This window comes from Triturus cristatus, chromosome 10, assembly GCF_964204655.1.
Source record: "Triturus cristatus chromosome 10, aTriCri1.1, whole genome shotgun sequence".
NCBI classification, from domain to species: domain Eukaryota; kingdom Metazoa; phylum Chordata; class Amphibia; order Caudata; family Salamandridae; genus Triturus; species Triturus cristatus.
Window position 1 is genome coordinate 218490267 of NC_140593.1, and position 20725 is coordinate 218510991.

The following is a 20725-nucleotide window of genomic DNA, read 5'->3' on the forward strand; positions in this document are numbered from 1 at the left end:
GGAGTGACATTGTGGCTACTGCTGGTTCTATGATCAGTGTGGACAGGGGTAGTAATATCACGACCGAATATGCCACGTTAGTTCGCATGCGTTTACAATGCATGTCATTACAACACGGTTGTTACAACGACCGCGTTCTTACATCGCATACCATTACAACGCAAGTCGGAACAACGACTTGCTGTAGGGGGGGGTGCTGCATTTTGGAATAGTATAATTTACTATTCCAACTCCAGTCTGTGTAACAGTAGGGAAGGTGTTGGATTTTAAATCCAACACCTTCTGCCACCTACAGCAAGTCGTTGTTCCGACTTGCAATGTAATGGTATGCGATGTAACAACTCGGTCGTTGTAATGACCGCATTGTAATGGCATGCGTGGTTTCGCTTTTGTGGTAAACGATGTTTACCATCATGACCACCATCAAAAAAGATGCAATTGGTAGTGGAGTTACCGAGCTGTAACACTCCTGCTTTAATTCACTATTGGAAAGTGGTTGTCGTACCAGTTTCAAACAAGCTGGCTTATCTGTAAATGATTTCTAATCTTTTTACCAATGACAAGTGATTATGTGTAGAAAAGTGAAATTATCTCAGCCAATAAAAATACGTTCAATGTTTCCATTAAGCAATGTGATCTGCCTGCTTTTTTAATTCAGTGAGTCTGTGAAAGAGGGATATGAACCACACTGGGACAGCGGGCAGGTGTATCTGACTTAGGACCTCAACAAGAGTGACTCAGCACTCCTAATGGGGCAGTAAGGAGCATTATAGGACCTCAACAAGAGTGCCTTAGCACTCCTAATGGGGCAGTAAGGAGCATTACAGCCCCAATGTGTCAAGCCTTTCAGAAGAAATCCACCCGCCGATTGTATTCATGTTCTGTGCACAGCACTAAAACATCAAAAATAAAATTACATTGCAGAGACTGACAGTTTGGGGGGGGGGAATGTGTCTCAGGTGGTGGAGCGACAGGCATGTGAGTAACATTGTCACGTTACAAAGCCCTTAGATTAAAATAAAAGAAGAGGTAGGTAGCTAGTAAAGCCAGTCATGTTGAGAGTAGTTGCATAGTTACAGTTCCTTGCCAACATTCCCATGCTAGGTTTTTATTTTTTTATTTAAAATATATGGCTCTCTTCAAGTAACACCCTTGTCTGGTTCTAATTCAGGAAAATACCACATGACTGTACCTGTCGAGTTTTAGCAGAATAAACAGACAAATATACCAAAACACTACACCGACATTTAAATATAGCATTAGATACAAATATACATTAACTAGTTCCTGTATTTAAGGAAATCCGATCCTGTTTTTTAACTCGACATGCTTTCTATCTGCTCAGCTGTTGGCCTGGTAGTCATAAAAGACAACATGGAAAGTCACTCACAAGGAGCACTATTTTCTGTATTCTCCTGTCTGTATTGATCTGTAAAAATCAGTAAAAACGAAAAACCGGGAGCCCTGGTTATAATGTATTTGTAGAGCGCAGAAATGCAGATAAATCTTAGCACTTTAGAACAACAAAACACAAAGCAGGTTGCAGTTCATGTAAGATGTTGTCTGGATCTTCAAGGCAGACTGAATTTGCAAAGTCAATTTGCATAGTCAAAGTGTGACTGAATAACAGCATTCACTATTGGATCATGCAAAGAGGTGCGGCCAAAGTGGGCAACGCAAGTGTGAGCCACGGTTACGGATTGGGCTTCAAGGGACAGGATGATGTCTAGCAGAACCCTTATGCTATGCAGCACCATGATGAAGCATGACACTCCTTGGGGTGTGTGAGGGCAACAGAGGACTACATGTGTCCTTTCACTTCACTGGTGGGTCCCTCTCACCTAGGATTTCTCTCCCTTTTCCTTTTCTTCTTTCAATTTTCCTTTTTAATCAATAGGTGACTTTTTGCACCTTGATGCAATGGTGACTATTTGCACCATGCTATAGGAACAGTATCCCCCTTTTGGTTTTGATATTGGCATATGGAGCATGGATACTGGACCTTTATTGGCTCCTGGGTCCCCCTCTTTGTTTATATTCATTAAACAGAAAAGACTAGAAAATCGACCCTTCCGGAACCCACAGTCTACATTGTCTGCCTTCGATTAGTACAAGGGAAGAGTGAGCTCTTGTGATCCATCTAAAATTAAAGATTTTATCCACTTCGGGACTCTGCGAGACAGCAACTCCCAGGGTCTAAAGAAGGATGTTGTAGTCAATGGTATCAAATTCGGCCAGTAGGTCTAGGAGGACTGGCATGCCAGTTTTTCCTTTGGTAGTGTGCCAATGAGGGTTGCTAAAACCAACCTAGTCAGTGCCATGATCAGACAAACGCCAGCTTGAAGCCCTTTTAAGTCACTTAGGGGCATATGTATGAACCAAATTTTAATCGCAAACGCTGCGATTCGCAAAAAACAGCGTTTGCGATTAAAAATTCGCAACACGGGCTGTATGAGGCAAATCCTCATCGCAAATTTAAGGAATCGCTAATATAGCGATTTCTTGAGTTTGCGTAAGCATTTAAGAAATCGCAAATTGAGATTTCTTAAATGATATGTACCACGCACCAAAGCATTGCGACTAATCCTTAAGAAATCGCAAATTACCACCAACTTCTAGTTGGTGGTAATTTGCGATTTCTGTTAAAAATGCACTTTTTGTAATTTTACAAAGTGCCACGTGGTGCACATACATGCCCTTAGGGCATGTATGTGCGCCATATGCACACACATGCTCATTTCAGGGTGTCATCATGACACCCTTGCACCTTTATTATTCTCAAATTGCGATTAGCAAACTGTGAATCGCAATTTGAGAATTACTTCCCATTCATTCCTATCGGTCTCCTGGCCCATAGAAATGAATGGGAAGGTATTCCTTAATTGCGATTTCGCAATTTGCTAATCGCAATTAAGGAATTTTAAGAACTCGCTAAAGTTTTGCGATTTTTTAAATACATCCCGTTTTGCAATTCTCAAATAGCGATTCTTTAAAAATCGCTATTTGAGAATCGCAAATGGAGATGTTGATACATATGACCCTGTATTCTGCTAAGGCCTGAAGCTTATGACTTTTTCCAGTAGTTTGCCCATGTATGGGCATTATGAGATGGGTAAGATGGTTCGTCTTGCTGCATCCCAGGACTGATTTCTTTAGCAGAGGTCTCACTGTAGCTGCCTTACAGGGGTCTGGGAAAATACCATGCTTTCAGAAGCAGTTAAACACAATCAGGAGGATGTCAGTTACTGCTAAAATGAAATGTCTTTAGACGTCATGCTGGTATATAGTGTGATTTGGGGATCCCGAAGTATGCCTATTAGTTATGGCCTGGAAGAGATTCTTGATCCTTTTTTTGTAAAATAGTCTAGGAGGTTCCCTTTGTGGAAACTAGATTTAAGACTTTAGACTTCAATATTTAAAGAAATATTTTATTTCAAGATTTTAGGCTTGCTCTTTCTAAAGATTTTACAATTAGGAGGAACTATCTAATGCAAAAAAGGAGCAATAATATTGGAGAGACAGGTTTTTGTTGAAAATAGCAGGTCACGTTTCTCGGGGGTCCTGGAGGGCCTCAGAGGATGGGTGGGTAGGGGTGCCACCTCATCACTCATTTCTACAAAGCCCTTAGGAACGGCATGCTACCGCGGCAGTATCCTGCGCTTAGGGCATGGGAGGGCGACATGGAGGTGCTGATCTCCAATGCGGACTGGGAGATGGTGTTGAAACTTGTTCGCACTGTATCCTGTAATAATCACTTCAAACTATTACATTTCTACTTCGTACACCGCACGTACGTCACCCATACATCGTTAACAGGATAGACCCTGCCTGGAATGCTGCCTGTTCGTGATGTGGGAAGGTTGGTGCCACCTTTTTGCACTTAGCCTGGGAATGTCCTTTAGTTCAGTCCTACTGGGCACAGGTGGTACCTTGCAAAGCGACGGCCCCTGGGTTAGTGTCCCATTGGCTCCACTTGCCTGTTTATTGGGCGTGGTGGTGCGCCCCAGAGGATGTAGGATCCCTCATAGATTGGCTCAACTGGCCCTACTCCTGGCGAAGAGGAGGGTGGATGGGGTCAAGGGCTCCACTGCTGACCTGTTGGTTAAAGGATTTTATGGAGTGGGGGGCTGCAGAGAAACACATGTGCCTCTCACGTACTGATGATGGGACATCCACGGCTATATTACCGTGGGACCAACTGCTGGGTATATTCCAAGAAGATAGGGACCACCCCATAGAGGATGGCTCGGGAATGGAGAATTGAAGGGTGCCAGAAAAGTCTCTCTCTCTGTAGATTTCATGACGACCGAGTGAGCATTAATATGTTGCTGCATGTTTTGGAGCTCGATGCCTTGTTTCTATTTTATGCTGTATTTGGACACCCTCGGATATATGGATATTCCATACCTGTAATTTAGATCTGGTTGGACTTCATGCAATTTTAATTCCTGTCTGCTGAAGATTCTCTTCTGGATTTGCCAACATGCACTGTATGTTTGTTGTTAGTGAAAAATTCATAAAATACAGTTTTTTAAAAAAAATAACAGGTCACGTGGATGCTGGTTGATAAGGTAAGCAATTTGGTGTTTAACTGCTGAATAAGTATTACATACGATAGCATTAAAGTGGGGGTCTAGATGAGGCTTCAAATAGGCATTAGAGGACACTTTTTTGCAAGAGAATTGAGTGGCAAACACTGTTGACCCTAAGAATTGCAATGGTGACTGGTGACATTGTTCTTATGGCAGGAACATGGAAAGAAAAGTCAGGTAAACAGACAGAGTAGCCTGTAAAAAACCTGAAGGCTTCAAACTTGGAAAATAAGACAATAGAAAATGCAAACCCACATAGACAATGCCAACACTTCCAGAATTAGGTCAGTCAGTTCCACTGCACCAGCTGCATGAGTGCCAGCCCTCACAGTAGCACCTCTGGATGAGTAGAGTTAGAGATATTATAAAGACCTACCATATGCAGAAGCAAGTTGTCTGGCAGCAGCGGCGGTTATGACTCCTTTGCTTACGGTTTGCTTGAGCTTCACTTCACACTTGCCCTATTCATTCCCTCACACTTGTTGTTTTTTTTCCCCCCCCCCCCATCTCGTTACACTCATTTCCTTTATCCTTATTGTTCCTCTGACTTTCCAATATTCTATGTTTGTTAGTTGTGGCTGCCTGCTCCCAGGGTGCTTCTCTCCTGGTGCTATATTGATGCTGTATGTTACTCTGGCTCTTGAGCAGGACCATGGTATGCTTGGGGGCTAGATACAGTATGTATGTTGAGGACTCACCATGATAAATTTACAGAGACACTTTTCTCTTCTCTTTCTGTGTCAGCTGAGGTTTGTGTAGCACAATACACTACTTCCAGTAGAAAGGTAAGAATATTAGTACTTCAATGAGTAAATCCAAGTGCTATACCTAGAATAAAATTGTGAGAACTACATTTGTATCTCTTTAGTGTGTTGTCTCTTCACTGGTTTTTTGCCATCTCTCCCCTAGGTGGAGATCTGAAGACCCCTTGATGAAAGATGCTGTGACAACCATCCAGTCCGGAATATCCAACAACCAACCTAAAGGAGTAGGACTTCCTTTTTCCCTCTCCTTACCCTCTTCTTCTCTTACACTTGAATTTGTTCACAGAATTTGGGATAACTACAGGGGGTGAAGCACACCCCTAGTGGAGGAGGAGGGATTGACCTTAACGTGCTCAGTCCTATCCAAGCCCGGGTCATGACAAGTAAGAACCCTGAATAGTAAGTTCTATGTTTAATCTCCCCTTCACTGCGATTTGTGGCAGCATGATTGGCGGCATCCAGGCACGGACGGGTGTTTGGTGCTTAAATGCTTAAAGAGTTGATTGTGGGCACAGTGAATTATGGAAAATTGGCTTAACTATGATGGCGGTCATAAATGAATCATCTGGACGCTCACAAAATGGATCAGTAATAGAAGCAGTTGTGCATTAAATTGGGACACAATTCAAAGTGAGGAAAATTAGCAAATCTTAGTCACCTGAATTTTTTTTATGAAAATGTATTCTACAAAATAATCAGTTTCTCTCATAAGATCCCAACATTTGCAAGTGTTTATGCACGAGCTTCCACTACAAATGTTAAAGTGCTCCCTGGCATATTTAGATCATGAGATATGGACATCTGCCAATTCGAGGGTGTTAATGGAACACACATTGAGTAGTTATGGATATTTTGATATTTGAAAATCAAAAATAAAATTATTGGGTATTTCAAAGTTTAGAAGTCGTTCGAAAACCCTACATACCAGTCAAGGAGACAGAAGACAAGATAGTTCCAGTAAAGCTCAGTTTGAGAAAGTCAAACTTAGTTTTGCAAAAGAGGGGGCGGAGGGCACAGGTAGGGTTTTGAAATGGGCTAATACTCATTTGTAACTGTTTCAGTATCCAATGAAAAGCCTTCAAATCGGTCAGGGCAGAACGAATATTACTGCCAAAGTTACTGCTAGTCCAGTCAATTCAGTGGGGCTCGGCCCTATGCAAAAATGGTAATAAAACACATTGTGGACACAGGGGAAGAAAGGAAACAAACCTATATTATTTGCATGCTATCTCTGCCACAAAAAGAGACTCTGATGCACAGCAGGAATGTTTGCCAACAACTGAACTTCCAGGCCACAACAAACGAAATCGTTCATAAATAATGCAGAACAGGCTGAAGAAAGAAACAACAGAACCGTTTTTGGAGAATGGGAATCTCCTGAGTGAAAGGATGCTAACTGAAAACTGCATTACAAGCACAATCCTAGGCAGTAATAACCAGCAGCTATTACTGGCGCTGTGAAGACATCACTATTCGTGGCATTCTTCTTCACTCCTTTTATGTGCTCCTGTTTTTCTGCTGGTGAGTTAACCTAATTGGATAGCATTTGGTTTTTGGATTCCTGAATCTGTGCATACTTTCGCCTGGGATTGGTTCTCCACAGTAAACAGCAGACAATGTTATTGGTCATATTGAAGCACCGTGTGCGAGGTCACTGCCACCATGTATTCAGGGAAGGTTACAAGAATGCAGGCCACATAGCATTAACTAATCAAACTAGCTTCCCCCTGCCCAATTTTACCAAGGGTGCGAGTTGTGTTTCTGACAGCTCTATTAGACTATGGATACCTTGCTTCCATTTTGTGTGTGAGGGCTGCATACATAACTGGAGGTCATTTAGGGGCCAACATTTGAGACCTGCTATTTAAATTCAGCACATGGATTGCAATCCCTTTGTTATCTCACTCTACAAATATTTCAGTGCTTAGTTTGAGCCAGTGGCACTCATTTTTGGGGAAAGACACCTATTTGTTTTATATCAGTCATTTCACAGGAGCAAGATACGGAAAAACAAACAAAGGGTAAAGAAGGAGGAAGCAAAAGCAGGAAAAAGCGTCACAAGGGAGATAAGGGGGAAGGAAGTCTCTGATAGTAGATTAAACAAGCATTTGCAATGCAATAGGTCTCGCAATGATAGAGTTTGAGCTATTGGCATTGTAAATAGGCATTGTCTTTTACAATGTCAGTAGCATAAACTTGCATAAAAGCAGTGTATGGAGTGTAGCAGTGTGTGATGTGCAACATTGTGTGGTGTGTAGTAGTGTGTGGCGTGCAGCAGTGTGTGGCGTGCAGCAGTGTGTAGCGTGCAGCATGCAGCAATGAGTATTTCAGCAGTGTGCAGCAGTGTGTGACGTGCATCAGGGTGCGGTGTGCAGTAGTGTGTGTTGTGCAGTAGCGTTTTGTGTAGCATTGTGCGATGTGCAGCAGTGTGCGTTGTGCAGCAGTGTGAGGCGTGTAGCAGTGTGATGCGTGTAGCAGTGTGAGGTGTGCAGCAGTGTGTGGCGTGCAGCAGTGTGTGGCGTGCAGCAGTGTGTGGCGTGCAGCAGTTAAGGGTGCAGCATTGTGAGGCGTGCAGCAGTGTGTAATGCAGCAGAGTGTGCATTATTGTGTGGTGTGCTGTAGTGTGAGGTGTGCAGCAGTGTGTGGCATGCAGTAGTGTGTTTTGTGCAGTGGCATGCAGCAGTGTGGCGTGCAGCAGTGTGTGGCGTGTAGCAGTATGTGGCGTGCAGTAGTGTGAGGCGTGCATCAGTGTGAGGCGTGCATCAGTGTGAGCTGCGCAGCTAATTTTTTGTTTTAATAATGCATATCTTAAGAATATAGGTTTTTAAATTTATTTGGTAAACATGCATTTTCTGTTATAACAATAATAATTATTTGGTTATATTAATACACATTGTAATTTAACCCCTTCCATGCTGCGCAAATTCCGCTGCTGTGCTGACGGTTTCTTGCGCGGGCGTGGTCATGACGGAACGGTTCCGTCATGAGCACAGCTCAACCGTGGCTCATGACGGAACCGTTCCGTCATGAGCACCGAAGGGGTTAAGCCCTTTTAAAAAAAATATTATGCAAAGTATGTGTAAAAACAGTAAGCATTTTTAATTATTTTTTTTGCATTTTAATCAGTTTTTGTTGAATAGTAGGTGTTCCGAAAACATTTTAATAATAAGGTAAATATTACACATATTTATTTTTTTAATGCACAGTGTAATGTTGATAGCTATGTACGTTTTTGAAAATGAATTTAAAAAAAAAACATAAGCAAAAATAATGTTATGAGCAAGGTAATAGCTGTAAGTTTACCAATGCCGAGATTTTTGCATTGTAAAAGCTTGTTTAATGCTTTTGTGTTATGGTTTTTCACTTTTAAGTAAAGACTTTAAACACGTATACACGTGTTTACAATATGTGTTCAAATATGCATATAATTAGTGCGTTGCTGAAAGAGCAACATCGTAAAAGCAATATATAAAATATATCTTTATTTATAGAGTATTTTTAATAACAACTAACATTTATCTTAAAACTGTTCGTCATGCTGAACGTATGCTAGTTGGGAAAAAAAAAATATCACGTGATACGACCTTGCTAGCGTGCTCGTGCACATTGCTGCTGGGAGCATTTTGCTTTCGTTTATACACAGGCACAATGGAAACGTTAGCTGGATGGGCACACGGAAACTCGTAGCGAGGCTATTTTAAATGCTGCTAACTGTAAGTACCTTAAAAGATTATTACATTAAGAGGAGCGTAGAATCCTAGCATGATGAAATAGTTGTAAGAATGCTAAAGTAAAAGGATTGAATGTTGTAAGAAGAGAAAAGGTATGGCGTAGTAACCGCGTTGGTAGTGTAGTGTTTATGTATTGCAGATAGAGTAAGTGCTAGGTTGCAGGGGAGTATAGACTATATTTAAATATTAGTGTTAGTAGGAGAGCGCAAATGGGTAAATACGAGTAAAAATGTGTTAAGTGCTAGGTTGCAGGGGAGTATAGACTATATTTAAATATTAGTGTTAGTAGGAGAGCGCAAATGGGTAAATACGAGTAAAAATGTGTTTGGAGCTATGCTAATTATGTAGCAACGCAAGAGGCAAATTAACGTGGCGAAAACAGTCAACTAAGCAAACGCTGATGTGAGTCACTGAATGCTGGGGCCTATGTATGAGTGTTCACAGACACTAATGAGGAAGAAAGTGAAACTGGATACTGACTTGCTGAGGGAAGAGAGACAGGAGATGTGCACGCCGCGTGGCTGAAAGCGCGTACACCAACTCAAATCCGCCGAGACCATGCGCGTGCCCATCTCCTGTCCCACTTCCGAGGCAAGTCAGTAACAATAGATCTCGCTGCGACAGCGCTTCGCGCTGCGTTCGCCAGGCGAGACCTAAAAAGACCCGGGTTGGATTTGCATATGGTGCACTGACATTTAATTGTACCGACGAGGGCTTCTGAGCACACTTACAAATTAAACACTGACTCCAGCGACAATCAATCATTTCATGGTCATATTCTTAACACTAAACATTTTTGTTATTTTGACTGTTTTAACCTTCGTTATCTATTTACTGCATTTAGAAACTCATTATGTTTTTACTTGGAATCCTCCATGATATAAAACGACAAGCCCAAATCTCAAAAATAGAGCGGACACTGCATGCCAGAGTGTACCCTATAATTTTTAGGATTCAATATATTTTTTATTTCCATTTCATGTTGCAAAGATCGAGGCAGGCATACCTGTATTAACGATATTAAAACCCCGCTACCACATACCCAGCATCCAAACCAGACCCAACCCCGCTGATGCTCACTTTTCAGATTGCACACCTCCAACCATCCTACCCTCAGCCGTGCATGGAACTTCATTCACCTATGCTCCCTTTCTCTAGCAAGCCTAGGACTCGGACCTTAGCTGGGAAGGCCAGGCCGTTCAAACATGGCAGGACCGGATCGCACACGCTGTTTAACTTTAGGGTCTTCTTTTTCCTATCATATGCATTTTCAATGTGCAAACAGATGCCACTATTTATTTTGAAATATACAGCGTTTAAAACGTATTTCCGTGATACTGTCTTATGAAATCAAATGTAATTGTGACCGGACACTGCGCCACATTTGATCCCACTGGAGAACACACTTTAGTTGTTCTTGAATGTGTGTTAACTGCATTACTTTAGACACTGTATAATTATAGGATCCTCTCCTAAACTCTATGTCTTCAGTGCATGATTGCTTAATTGAATACAGATAAATGTGTATTTTCACCAGTTTAAAGTCATCTTTAAGTGTTGACTGAGGGAAGTTTGAGGGCTGTGAAGATCACTATCCTACTAAAGGCCAAAACTAGTTCAGTAGGTATACCAGGCTAAATTAAGGTTTTGTTTGCAAGACTGAGCTCAAGATACTATCAATCAATCAGTCAAGAAATTTGTATAGCGCGCTACTCACCCGGAGGGTCTCAAGGCGCTGGGGGGAGGGGGAGGGGGTCCGCTATTGCTCGAACAGCCAGGTCTTGAGTTGCTTCCTGAAGGAGAGGTGGTCTTGGGTGAGTCGGAGGTGGATGGGGAGGGAATTCCAGGTCTTGGCTGCCAGGTAGGAGAAGGATCTTCCTCCCATGGTGGCTCTTCGGATGCGTGGAACGGCGGCGAGGGCGTGGTTGGTCGATCGTAGTTGGCGGGTGGGAGTGTAGAAGGTCAGGCGGTTGTTGAGGTACCTGGGGCCTAGGTCATGGAGGGCTTTGTGTGCGTGGGTGAGGAGGCGGAACGTGATTCTTTTGCTGACGGGGAGCCAGTGCAGGTCTCTCAGGTGTCCGGAGATGTGGCTGTGGCGGGGGGTGTCCAGGATGAGTCGTGCGGAGGCGTTCTGGATGCATTGGAGTCTTTTCTGCAGTTTGGCTGTGGTTCTGGTGTAGAGGGTGTTTCCGTAGTCTAGTCGGCTGGTGACAAGTGCCTGGGTGACCGTCTTCCTGGTTTCGGTGGGGATCCATCTGAAGATCTTTCGGAGCATGCGTAGGATGTTGAAGCATGAAGACGAGACGGCGTTGACTTGTCTGGTCATCGACAGGGAGGAGTCCAGGATGAAGCCCAGGTTGCGCGCGTGGTCCGTTGGTTTGGGTGCGCTGCCTAGGGCCGGGGGCCACCAGGAGTCGTCCCAGGCTAATGGTGTTGATCCAAGGATGAGGACTTCCGTCTTGTCTGAGTTCAGTTTCAGGCGGCTGTTCTTCATCCACTCGGCTACTTCTTTCATCCCTTCGTGAAGGTTAGTTCTGGCGGTGGCGGGGTCGTTGGTGAGGGAGAGGATCAGCTGGGTGTCGTCGGCGCAGGAGATGATGTTGAGGCTGTGTTGGCATGCGATGGCTGCGAGGGGGCTCATGTACACGTTGAAGAGGGTGGGGCTGAATGATGAGCCTTGTGGTACGCCGCAGATGACTTTGGTGGCCTCCGATCTGAACGGGGGGAGGCGGACTCTCTGGGTTCTTCCGGCGAGGAACGAGATGATTCACTCCAGTGCCTTTTCTTGGATTCCGACGTTGCTGAGGCGTTGAACCAGGGTGCGGTGGCAGACAGTATCGAACGCTGAGGAGAGGTCCAGGAGGAGGAGTGCCGCTGTTTCCCCGTTGTCGAGCAGGGTTCGGATGTCGTCCGTGGCTGCGATGAGGGCGGTCTCGGTGCTGTGATTGGCTCGGAAGCCGGACTGTGAGTGGTTAAGGGATCCGTTTGTCTCGAGGAAGGCGGCCAGCTGTCTGTTGACGGTCTTCTCGATGACTTTGGTAGGAAACGGGAGCAGCGAGATGGGGCGGTAGTTCTTGAGGTCGGTGGGGTCTGCCGATGGTTTCTTAAGGAGGGCGGTGAGTTTGGCGTGCTTCCAGCTCTCCGGGAAGGTGGCAGTGTTGAAGGAGCAGTTGATGATGTCCCGGAGTTGGGGTGCGATGACGGAGTCGGCCTTGTTGAAGACGTGGTGAGGGCATGGTCCGGTTGGTGATCCGGAGTGGATGGTGTTCATCGTCCGGATGGTGTCTTCGGTGTTGACTGGGGTCCAGTTGCGGAGGGTGGTGGTGGGGGGCGTTGGTTCTGTGGTTGGGTGCGTGGTCTGTTCGCCGAAGCTGTTGTGTATGTCAGCGATCTTGTTGTGGAAGAACGTGGCGAGTGAGTCGCAGAGGTCTTGTGATGGAGTGATGTCGTAGTTTACGGCGCTGGGGTTGGAGAGCTCTTTGACGATGCTGAAGAGCTCCTTGCTGTTGTGTGCGTTGTTGTCTAATTGTTCCTTGAGTGCTGTCTTCTTGGTGGTGTGGATCAGCTGGTGGTGTTTGCGGGTGGCGTGCTTGAGGGCGGTCATGTTGTCGGGTTCTTTCGCCAGGCTTTCTCGAGGGTGCGGCAGTTCTTCTTGGAGTTCTTGAGGTCATCGTTGAACCACTGGGCTTTCTTGCTTCCGGGCCTGCTGGGATGGGTTTTCAGGGGTGCGAGGTTGTTGGCGCAGTTGGTGATCCATTGTGCGAGGTTGTGGGCTGCTTGGTTGGGGTCCGTTGATGTGGCGGGAGGGTTTTGGTTCAGTGACACTGTGAGCTGGTCGGTGGTGATCTTGTTCCAGTTCCTGCGGGGAACCTGTTGCGGGAGGTGGTGAGTTGTGTTCTTTCTGAAACTGAAGTGGACGCAGCTGTGGTCTGTCCAGTGAAGTCCGGTTGAGTGGCTGAAGGAGATGTGCTTGCTGGAAGTGAAGACTGGGTCAAGCGTGTGTCCGGCGTAGTGGGTGGGGGTGTTCAGTAGTTGCTTGAGTCCGAGGTTAGCGAGGTTGTCCAGTAGGGTGGTGGTGTTGTTGTCGTTGTTGTTCCCCAGGTGGAAGTTGAGATTCCCTAGGAGGATGTAGTCGGCATGTGGGCTGATGAAGTCTGCGATGTCTTCGCTGAATTGTGTGCGGGGTCCTGGGGGTCTGTAGAGGAGGATGCCTCTGAGTGTGGTCTTGGGGTCGGTGTGTATCTGGAAGTGAAGATGTTCGGCGGCTGTGAGGGTGTCTTCGGAGTTAAACGAGATGCGGATGGTGTTTTTGTGGACGATGGCCATGCCTCCTCCAGTCTGGTTGGCGCGGTCCCTCCGGATGATCTTGTAGCCGTCCGGGATGGCTATGGCGATGTCGGGTGATGAGGAGGCGTTCATCCAGGTCTCCGTGAGGAAGGCGACGTCTGGGGATGTGGTGTCGAGCAGGTTCCATAGTTCCACGGCGTGTCTGTGGACGGAGCGGGTGTTGAGCAGGATGCACTTCAGGTGGTTTCTGTAGGTGCTTGGCTTGGCGGGTGTGGGTGGGTTGCGGGTACGGATGCAGGTGAATTTGCAGGATTGGCAGGTGAAGGGTCCGTGGGTGCGTCCTGGGGTGCCTTGGTGGCATCCGGGGAGGCGTCCGGTGTTGAGTATGCTGAGGGTGGCGGTGGCTTATGTCCGGCGGGTGGGATGGCATCTGCGGGGGCCAGGGGGTCTGGCGCTGGGCGCGGTCCAGGCGCAGACGGGCGCAGACGGGCTTGCCTTGGGCGCGCATAGGGCACGCCCGCTGCGCGGACTCTGCCATGAGTGGAGGGGGGCGGAGCGAGGGAGGAGCAGCTGGGAGCGGGGTGGCGAGGGGAGCGATGCGAGGAGAGGCTGAAGGAGCGGGGGTGGGGCTGCGGGGGAGCAGCGGCAGGGAGCGGGGAGCGGGGTGGGTCAGCGGGAGCACGGAGAGGAGAGGACCGGAATTCAATCAAGGGCACAGCAGTGGACAGGGGGCACAACGCGGAGAGAGCAAAAGCAATCAGGGGCACGGAGAGAGCAGAATACAATCAGGGGCAACAGCACGGAGAGAACAGAATTACAATCAGGCACAGTAGTGAAACCAGGGGGGGAACAGGGGCACAACGGCATGGAGAGAGCAGAGTACAATCAAGGGCACGGAGAGAGCAGAATACAATCAGGGGCAACAGTCAGGGGCACAAGCACGGAGAGAACAGAATACTATCACAGAATACAGGCAAAGCAAACAAAAGTTACTAGCGGTGGCAACGGGGACTGGGCACACGCTGGTGGGCCACGCGGTGGGTGGAGCGACCGGCACTGACCAGGTCAGGTCAGGTCACTTAGGCCGACCTATCAGGATTTCAAAAAGTGAAGGGAACACTGTGGCTCAGAGGGCTTCAATGGAAGATATTGCCGACTGAATGCAAGTGACGCCTACAAGTAAAAAAATGGCAGAAAATGGGAGGAAGGTATGGATCCTGGCATAGAAACACACATTTCTGAATGTTATGCCAAATTATCCCGTAATAAAGAGCAATTACCCTTCCTCCCCTGGATTTACCGATGTCTACGGATTCAGTAACCCTGGGAGGAGGAATCGAGGGTCAACAATCACGCCACAAATAATAGGCCATCTACTCAGATGAGTTTATGCCAAAGGATGCTAACAGCCTTAATGTATAGATGTATCTGGTAATAACAGTTGCCTCATGAAGGATCGGACCGATGACAGCAGCTAATACGCTGACAAAAAGGCAACAGCACTATTGGGCAGATGTATCTACCTACTGGACGCTGGCTAAAACATATCTTGACTTTCTTCTGAACACAAGATTGAATATATTGTAATATATTTGGAAAAGTTAATAAATATAATATGTATATCTTGCCATTTAATGGACCACAGAGGAACAACGAGAGAGTCTACTCAACCAACAGTTGTTCTTCTGACCTGATTGTTCCAGACACATTCTCAGCAGCAGGCTCTGGACTCGCTGGGCTATTCCATCTGATGGTATTAATCAAATTGTTTCCATCTAGGCATTATTCCGCAAGGCGCCTCGGTCATCTGAGCACAACCTACTGTAGAGCAGCTAACCTCCGCTTCTCCTGATATGCCATGTTTTTTCCTCCCAGATAATGGAGACGGGATATTTGTCAGCGTTTAGTTATTTAAGGCTGGCTCAGTACCAGGCTGGCAAAGCAACTAAAAGGGACTTGCTGCAAACTATTGAGCAACCTGGCTACCGCCGATCTGAACTTTAAAATGCAACACTTAACATGCGGCTGTCTCTGGCCTGCTGGACGGTCCTTCGAGCTCTCTGCGGGTCACTCGGGCTCCAGCCACAGAGTTCTGACAATGGACTGTTTGCCACCTTCCTCCAGAGTTCTGGTAGACAAAATGCTTCTGTTCCTTCTTCCCCGCCCGCCCCTCGAGGCTTTTAACTTGTATTCCTGCTCCTTCCTGGCGTCTCCGGCATGGGCCAGCTTCCTGTCAACGTCCTGACCCCAACGCGGCAGCATCTCTCCGAGACGCAAGTGCGGTCCTCGGATTCCATTTGAAAGATTGCCGAATGATTTGCCATTTGTGGATAAAAAGGTCTGCAGTGGATGGAATGGGTCTGTATGAGATACAGAAACTAGCGTGTTTCTATGCTAAGCGTCTGAAACGAAGGTCAGTGTTTCTTTAGGTGGTTTTTATACTGAAGCGCCTAGACACCTCATTGGTATTCGAGCGCTTTATAAAATCATAGAACACCACGTAACTTTAACTGGAGACCGGTGCAGTACGTAAAGATTACCAAGCAAGCACTAGCTTCGCATGCTTCTTTATAACAAGCTTCCTAAAGTTGGTCCCAAGCACAGCATGTCAACAGCTTCACGGAGCCAGCACTGTCAAGACAAGGATCGCCTGCTCAAAGGTGTGTGAACATGTGGAGGTGTCTGCCTGGTTCATTCATAGGGACACTGTTCTGTGCTCTTTCCGTGTTAACTGGTGTGTTGTGTGTGCGTGTGTCACAAAACACTGCTTCCGGTAGAGGTGCAAGCATATTAGTGCTCACCAAGACAGATCCCTGAAAGGATGAAGGTGATGGTGGTGGGATACACAGAAGTTGTATCGCGCCTAACATTTCATCATGGGACAACACCATTGTTTAGGAAATTTGTGGAGCTAATGTTCCCTGTTATCGAACATTCTCCTGTAAAATGTCATATGTTAAATATAAGTTTTCTATCGCGGGGGACAAATATGAACTAACAATTAAAAAAGCACAGATTAAAATAATCAAGAAAAAAGTGTGCTGCGGTGAGTGAATCAATACAGTATCACTTTAGAAACTTTTCAAAAACTTAATTTAGGAGAAAACAGACTCCATCACGTGTGCCGCTGGGCGTCCGGTGTGTTGTAAGAAGCGCTGATGGGTTTTCGCTGTCAGGTCACTGTCCTCACTGCTTGAACATCTGCTGCTTTCAGGGAAGCCGTTCCTAGTGTGCGCTGCGCTTATGCTTCGGGGGTACTGGGAGAGCGATGCGCACACAGCTCTCTGGCAATGAACAGCACAGTAGCACACAACTCTCTGGCAAGAAACCGCACACAACTAACTCGGTAGCAAGAAATAGCACAGCAGCACACAACTCGCTGGCAAGAAATAGCACAGCAACACACAACTCGCTGGCAAGAAATAGCACAGCAACACACAACTCGCTGGCAAGAAATAGCACAGCAGCACACAACTCGCTGGCAAGGAACAGCGCTTCCGCACACAACTCGCTGGCAAGAAACAGCAATTCAGTACACAACTCGCTGGCAAGGAACAGCACTTCAGCACACAATTCGCTGGCAAGAAACAGAACAGCAGCAAACAACTCACTGGCAATAAACACCACAGCAGCAAACAACTTGCTGGCAAGAAACAGCACACCAGCACATACCTCTCTGGGAAGAAACACCACAGCAGCACACAACTCGATGGCAAGGAACAGCACAGTGGCACACAACTCTCCTGCATGAAACAGCACAGCGGCACACAACTCGCTGGCTAGAAACAGCACAGCAACATGCAACTCTCCTGCAAGAAACAGCACCGTGGCACACAACTCTCAAGCAAGAAATAGCACGGCAGTCCACAACTCTCAGGCAAGGAACAGCACAGCAGCACACAACTCGCTGGCAAGAAACACCACAGCAGCAAACAACTAGAAACAGCACACCAGCACATACCTCTTTGTGAAGAAACACCACAGCAGCACACAACTCGATGTCGAGGAACAGCACAGCGGCACACAACTCGCTGGCAAGAAACAGCACAGCAACATGCAACTCTCCTGCAAGAAACAGCACCGTGGCACACAACTCTCAGGCAAGAAATAGCACAGCAGCAAACAACTCTCTGGCAAGGAACAGCACAGCAGCACACAACTCTCTGGTAAGAAGCAGCACAACAGCACACAACTCTGACAAGAAACAGCATACAACGGTCTGGCAAGAAACAGCACATAACTCTCTGGCAAGGGACAGCACAGCAGCACACAACTCTCTGGCAAGGAACAGCACAGCAGCACACAACTCTCTGGCAAGGAACAGCACAGCAGCACACAACTCTCTGGTAAGAAGCAGCACAACAGCACACAACTCTGACAAGAAACAGCATACAACGGTCTGGCAAGAAACAGCACATAACTCTCTGGCAAGGGACAGCACAGCAGCACACAACTCTCTGGCAAGAAACAGCACAGCAGCGTCATGACGGTCTACGTTAGAACCAACGTCGGCGTCCCGCGGAGCAGTGTTTGAAAGTGACGGGATCTACGGATGCCCCAGGGCTTTGTGGTGCATTAGAAGTGCTACATATGATGCTGTCACACCACATACCACGGGAGCACAACAAAAAAATAAAACCTGATACAAAACCATACCCCAACATTAACTACATACTATGGCACGTTAGAAGTCATTGTGTGATATTTAAATACAATACCATAAAACCTAAAATATTCTATAGAACACCATACCATAACATTAAATGCTACAAAATCCCAGAACGAATGGCACAATGCCATGCCTCAGCATAACACAGCATATGACAACCGAACATAGTAGCCTAATGTGATAAAATCTATAACCATCAAGTAACACTGCCAAGGTTCCAAAGACGCAAACGACAGACAGGGTGTGCATATGACAATGTCACGCACGCCTTGTGCACTCAAAAAGAGCAGGTTTACTCTTGTGTTTTTCACTGTATTTAAGTCATTCCAAAAGCCCCTGTGATACAGTTAACGTGCGGGTTCATTTCTAAAACAAACATACCTTACTATTTAAAAATATATATAATAGACTAGAGAGCAGACTGCAGAGCACTTGTATAAATATAGCACCTTAAAAACGAATCTTAGGAGTCTGGCGAGGTCGAGCATAAGAGACATAACTCGGTCACTAGACACTTACCTCTTCGAAGTCCTCGCTGTCATGAAGGTACATGCTTGTACTTCCAGGGTGGATGCTACAGAGCCCGCATGTCCCAGTGGTGACCAGGTCCACAAGGAGCGGCAACTACCGGCAAAACAGGGCTCAAGCGGCTGAAAGTTCCGCCGAGCGCCTCGCCGGCCGATGAAACTCCGCGCCGCCTGGTTCCCACGCTCACTCTGCTCTTAAACGTGATCCCAGAGTCGGTAAACAGAACCTCTCGGTGTCAGCCGGGGAAGAAAATAACTGCCTGGCATGTATGTTCATCTAAAACTGCAAGAGCCAGAAGAAAGGGAAAAAACACAAAACAAAAAAAAAAGAAAACAAAAGCGGGGCCAGCTGCTCTATTAGACTGTATCCCTTACAGTAAGCAGGGAGGGAGGCTGGTAAAGTACACAAGAGGTGAAAGGGTACCGAGAGAGCCATCCAGGGTTCTGGCTAAATGAAGCCCGTCGCGTGACACAAGGCAGGCCTCTTATTGGCTGCTTGAGTACAGTAGTCAGAGGAGGGAAAATGACTAAGAACTCCAGTAAACGAGGCGAGGTTTCGTGACGGCAGTGCCCGGCGATGAAAGCCACATCTTCCGTGGCCTTTGTTTTCCGGCAAACTGTGTTTTTCTTGGCGGTATCCTCTGTGTAAAGCCAATTACTACAGACACGACCGCATTTCTCCGAAGCATTTAGATACAGTTGTACCGAGCGGGTGCTGCGTGAGAAAACAATGTTTCTTCTGAGCAAACTAACAGTGAAAAGTCCAGCTTGTAAAATGCACTGTTTTGTGCTCGGGTGGAATCTGCTACCTATTGAAGGATTGCATTTTCAGCTCACATTTCTTTAAAAAATGCTATATATTATCAGATTTTTGGGACACAGAACATATGTTTGCGTTATCATCAAGTAAACAGTACCTAGATTTTATGTATAGCGGAACAGAGCACAATCTTCCCATAACCATATTCACTGTGTATTTATGTAGTGTTGTATCTATCCCGTTAGTGCCAAAGCACTTAAGATACTAACACCTAACTACAAATCAAGTCCAACCCAGTCAGAGCAAGCTTAAACACATCACACACACACAGAGGCACAGCACTGTGTTGAATACAAATCTGCTAACTGGCGAGCAATGGGCAGCCTCAGGGCTTTAAGTGGGTCGGTTCTCACCGGGTCTGAGCACCGGCAGTTTTCTAAAGGGGGCCTCGAAATGGGTCTCTTTCGGGCTCTGTTTTGTGCCTGCTGTCACTGAAGTCCGTTTTTAGGTCGAGGACCGCCCGGTCTGCCGAAGGCAGAACCGGAAGTCGGAGATTTAATGTTTCTTAGAGTGGCTATTTAGCCCGCCTCTCTTTTTGCTTCTCCTCCATTGGCTGGCTTCCTAAACGGAGGCCAGCCATTGGAGGAGAGAGCCATCCCTCCAAATAGGCTCCGTCTTTTTCAGATTCGGGGGCGTGTTCCGTGCTGTTCTTTCCACTTTTTAGCCACGCCCTTTTTCGAACAGCAGGAACACGCCCCCGAATCCGAAAAAGTTTGGAAGCTTCCATCCGCCATTTTTTAGGTATCGTCTGGCCGTGAGGATCTTCTTGCTGTTGTGCACGAGTAAGGTAAGCCATCTTGTTAATTATTATGTTTCATTTCTTGAACACGGTTCCAGAGAGTTTCCAGCAGCCCTTCCAAGTCATGGCACCGAAGGGTCAGGCGGTAAACGAGTAAAGATTCGATGGCTACCAGCCGTCTTGGTAATTTTCTCCACATGTGCTCTCTGTTTTCCTTTGCAGAGCAGTCAGTCATGCGGCTGAGCGGTGCTGAAATGTGCTGGGAATGGGTGAGCTTGGAAGTAACCTAAGTGGCTGGCAAGGAGTCAGAACTGTTACGCTGCCGCCGCGCTTGGAGAACGAGTGAGACCAATTCCCCCTCCCTGCAGCCCCACACCCGCAGCCCAGCTCCCTGCCCCCTTCCTGCTGCCCCACACCCGCAGCCCCTGCTCTGCGATCCAGCCAAGAGATACTGAGACGTTAGGCATGTTTCTTGGAAATACCTCAAGGTGCATTCTGCAACTCGCCGCCTCTCTCTCCTCTCTCCAGCGTCTCTTTCTCAGTATCAATAACTTTATTCTCCAGTTTGTATTCCCTCCACTCTCTCTCCCTACCTA

General features: G+C 46.6%; 1 protein-coding gene across 5 annotated transcripts in view; it reads right to left on the bottom strand.

Moving 5' to 3' along the window:
- Window positions 1–20725, bottom strand: part of CACNB2 (calcium voltage-gated channel auxiliary subunit beta 2) — a 598025-nt gene that overhangs the window by 310953 nt on the left and 266347 nt on the right. The window contains exon 1 of one of the 5 annotated variants that reach the window (XM_085630834.1): window positions 18563–18712. The exons of 3 other annotated variants lie outside the window; for them this stretch is intronic. In XM_085630834.1, the coding sequence (XP_085486960.1) occupies window positions 18563–18595 (33 nt within the window). In that variant the 5' untranslated portion in view covers window positions 18596–18712. Of the gene's footprint in view, window positions 1–18562; window positions 18713–20725 lie in introns of those variants that run through there. One more of the 5 variants, XM_085630836.1, reaches the window with a different exon arrangement.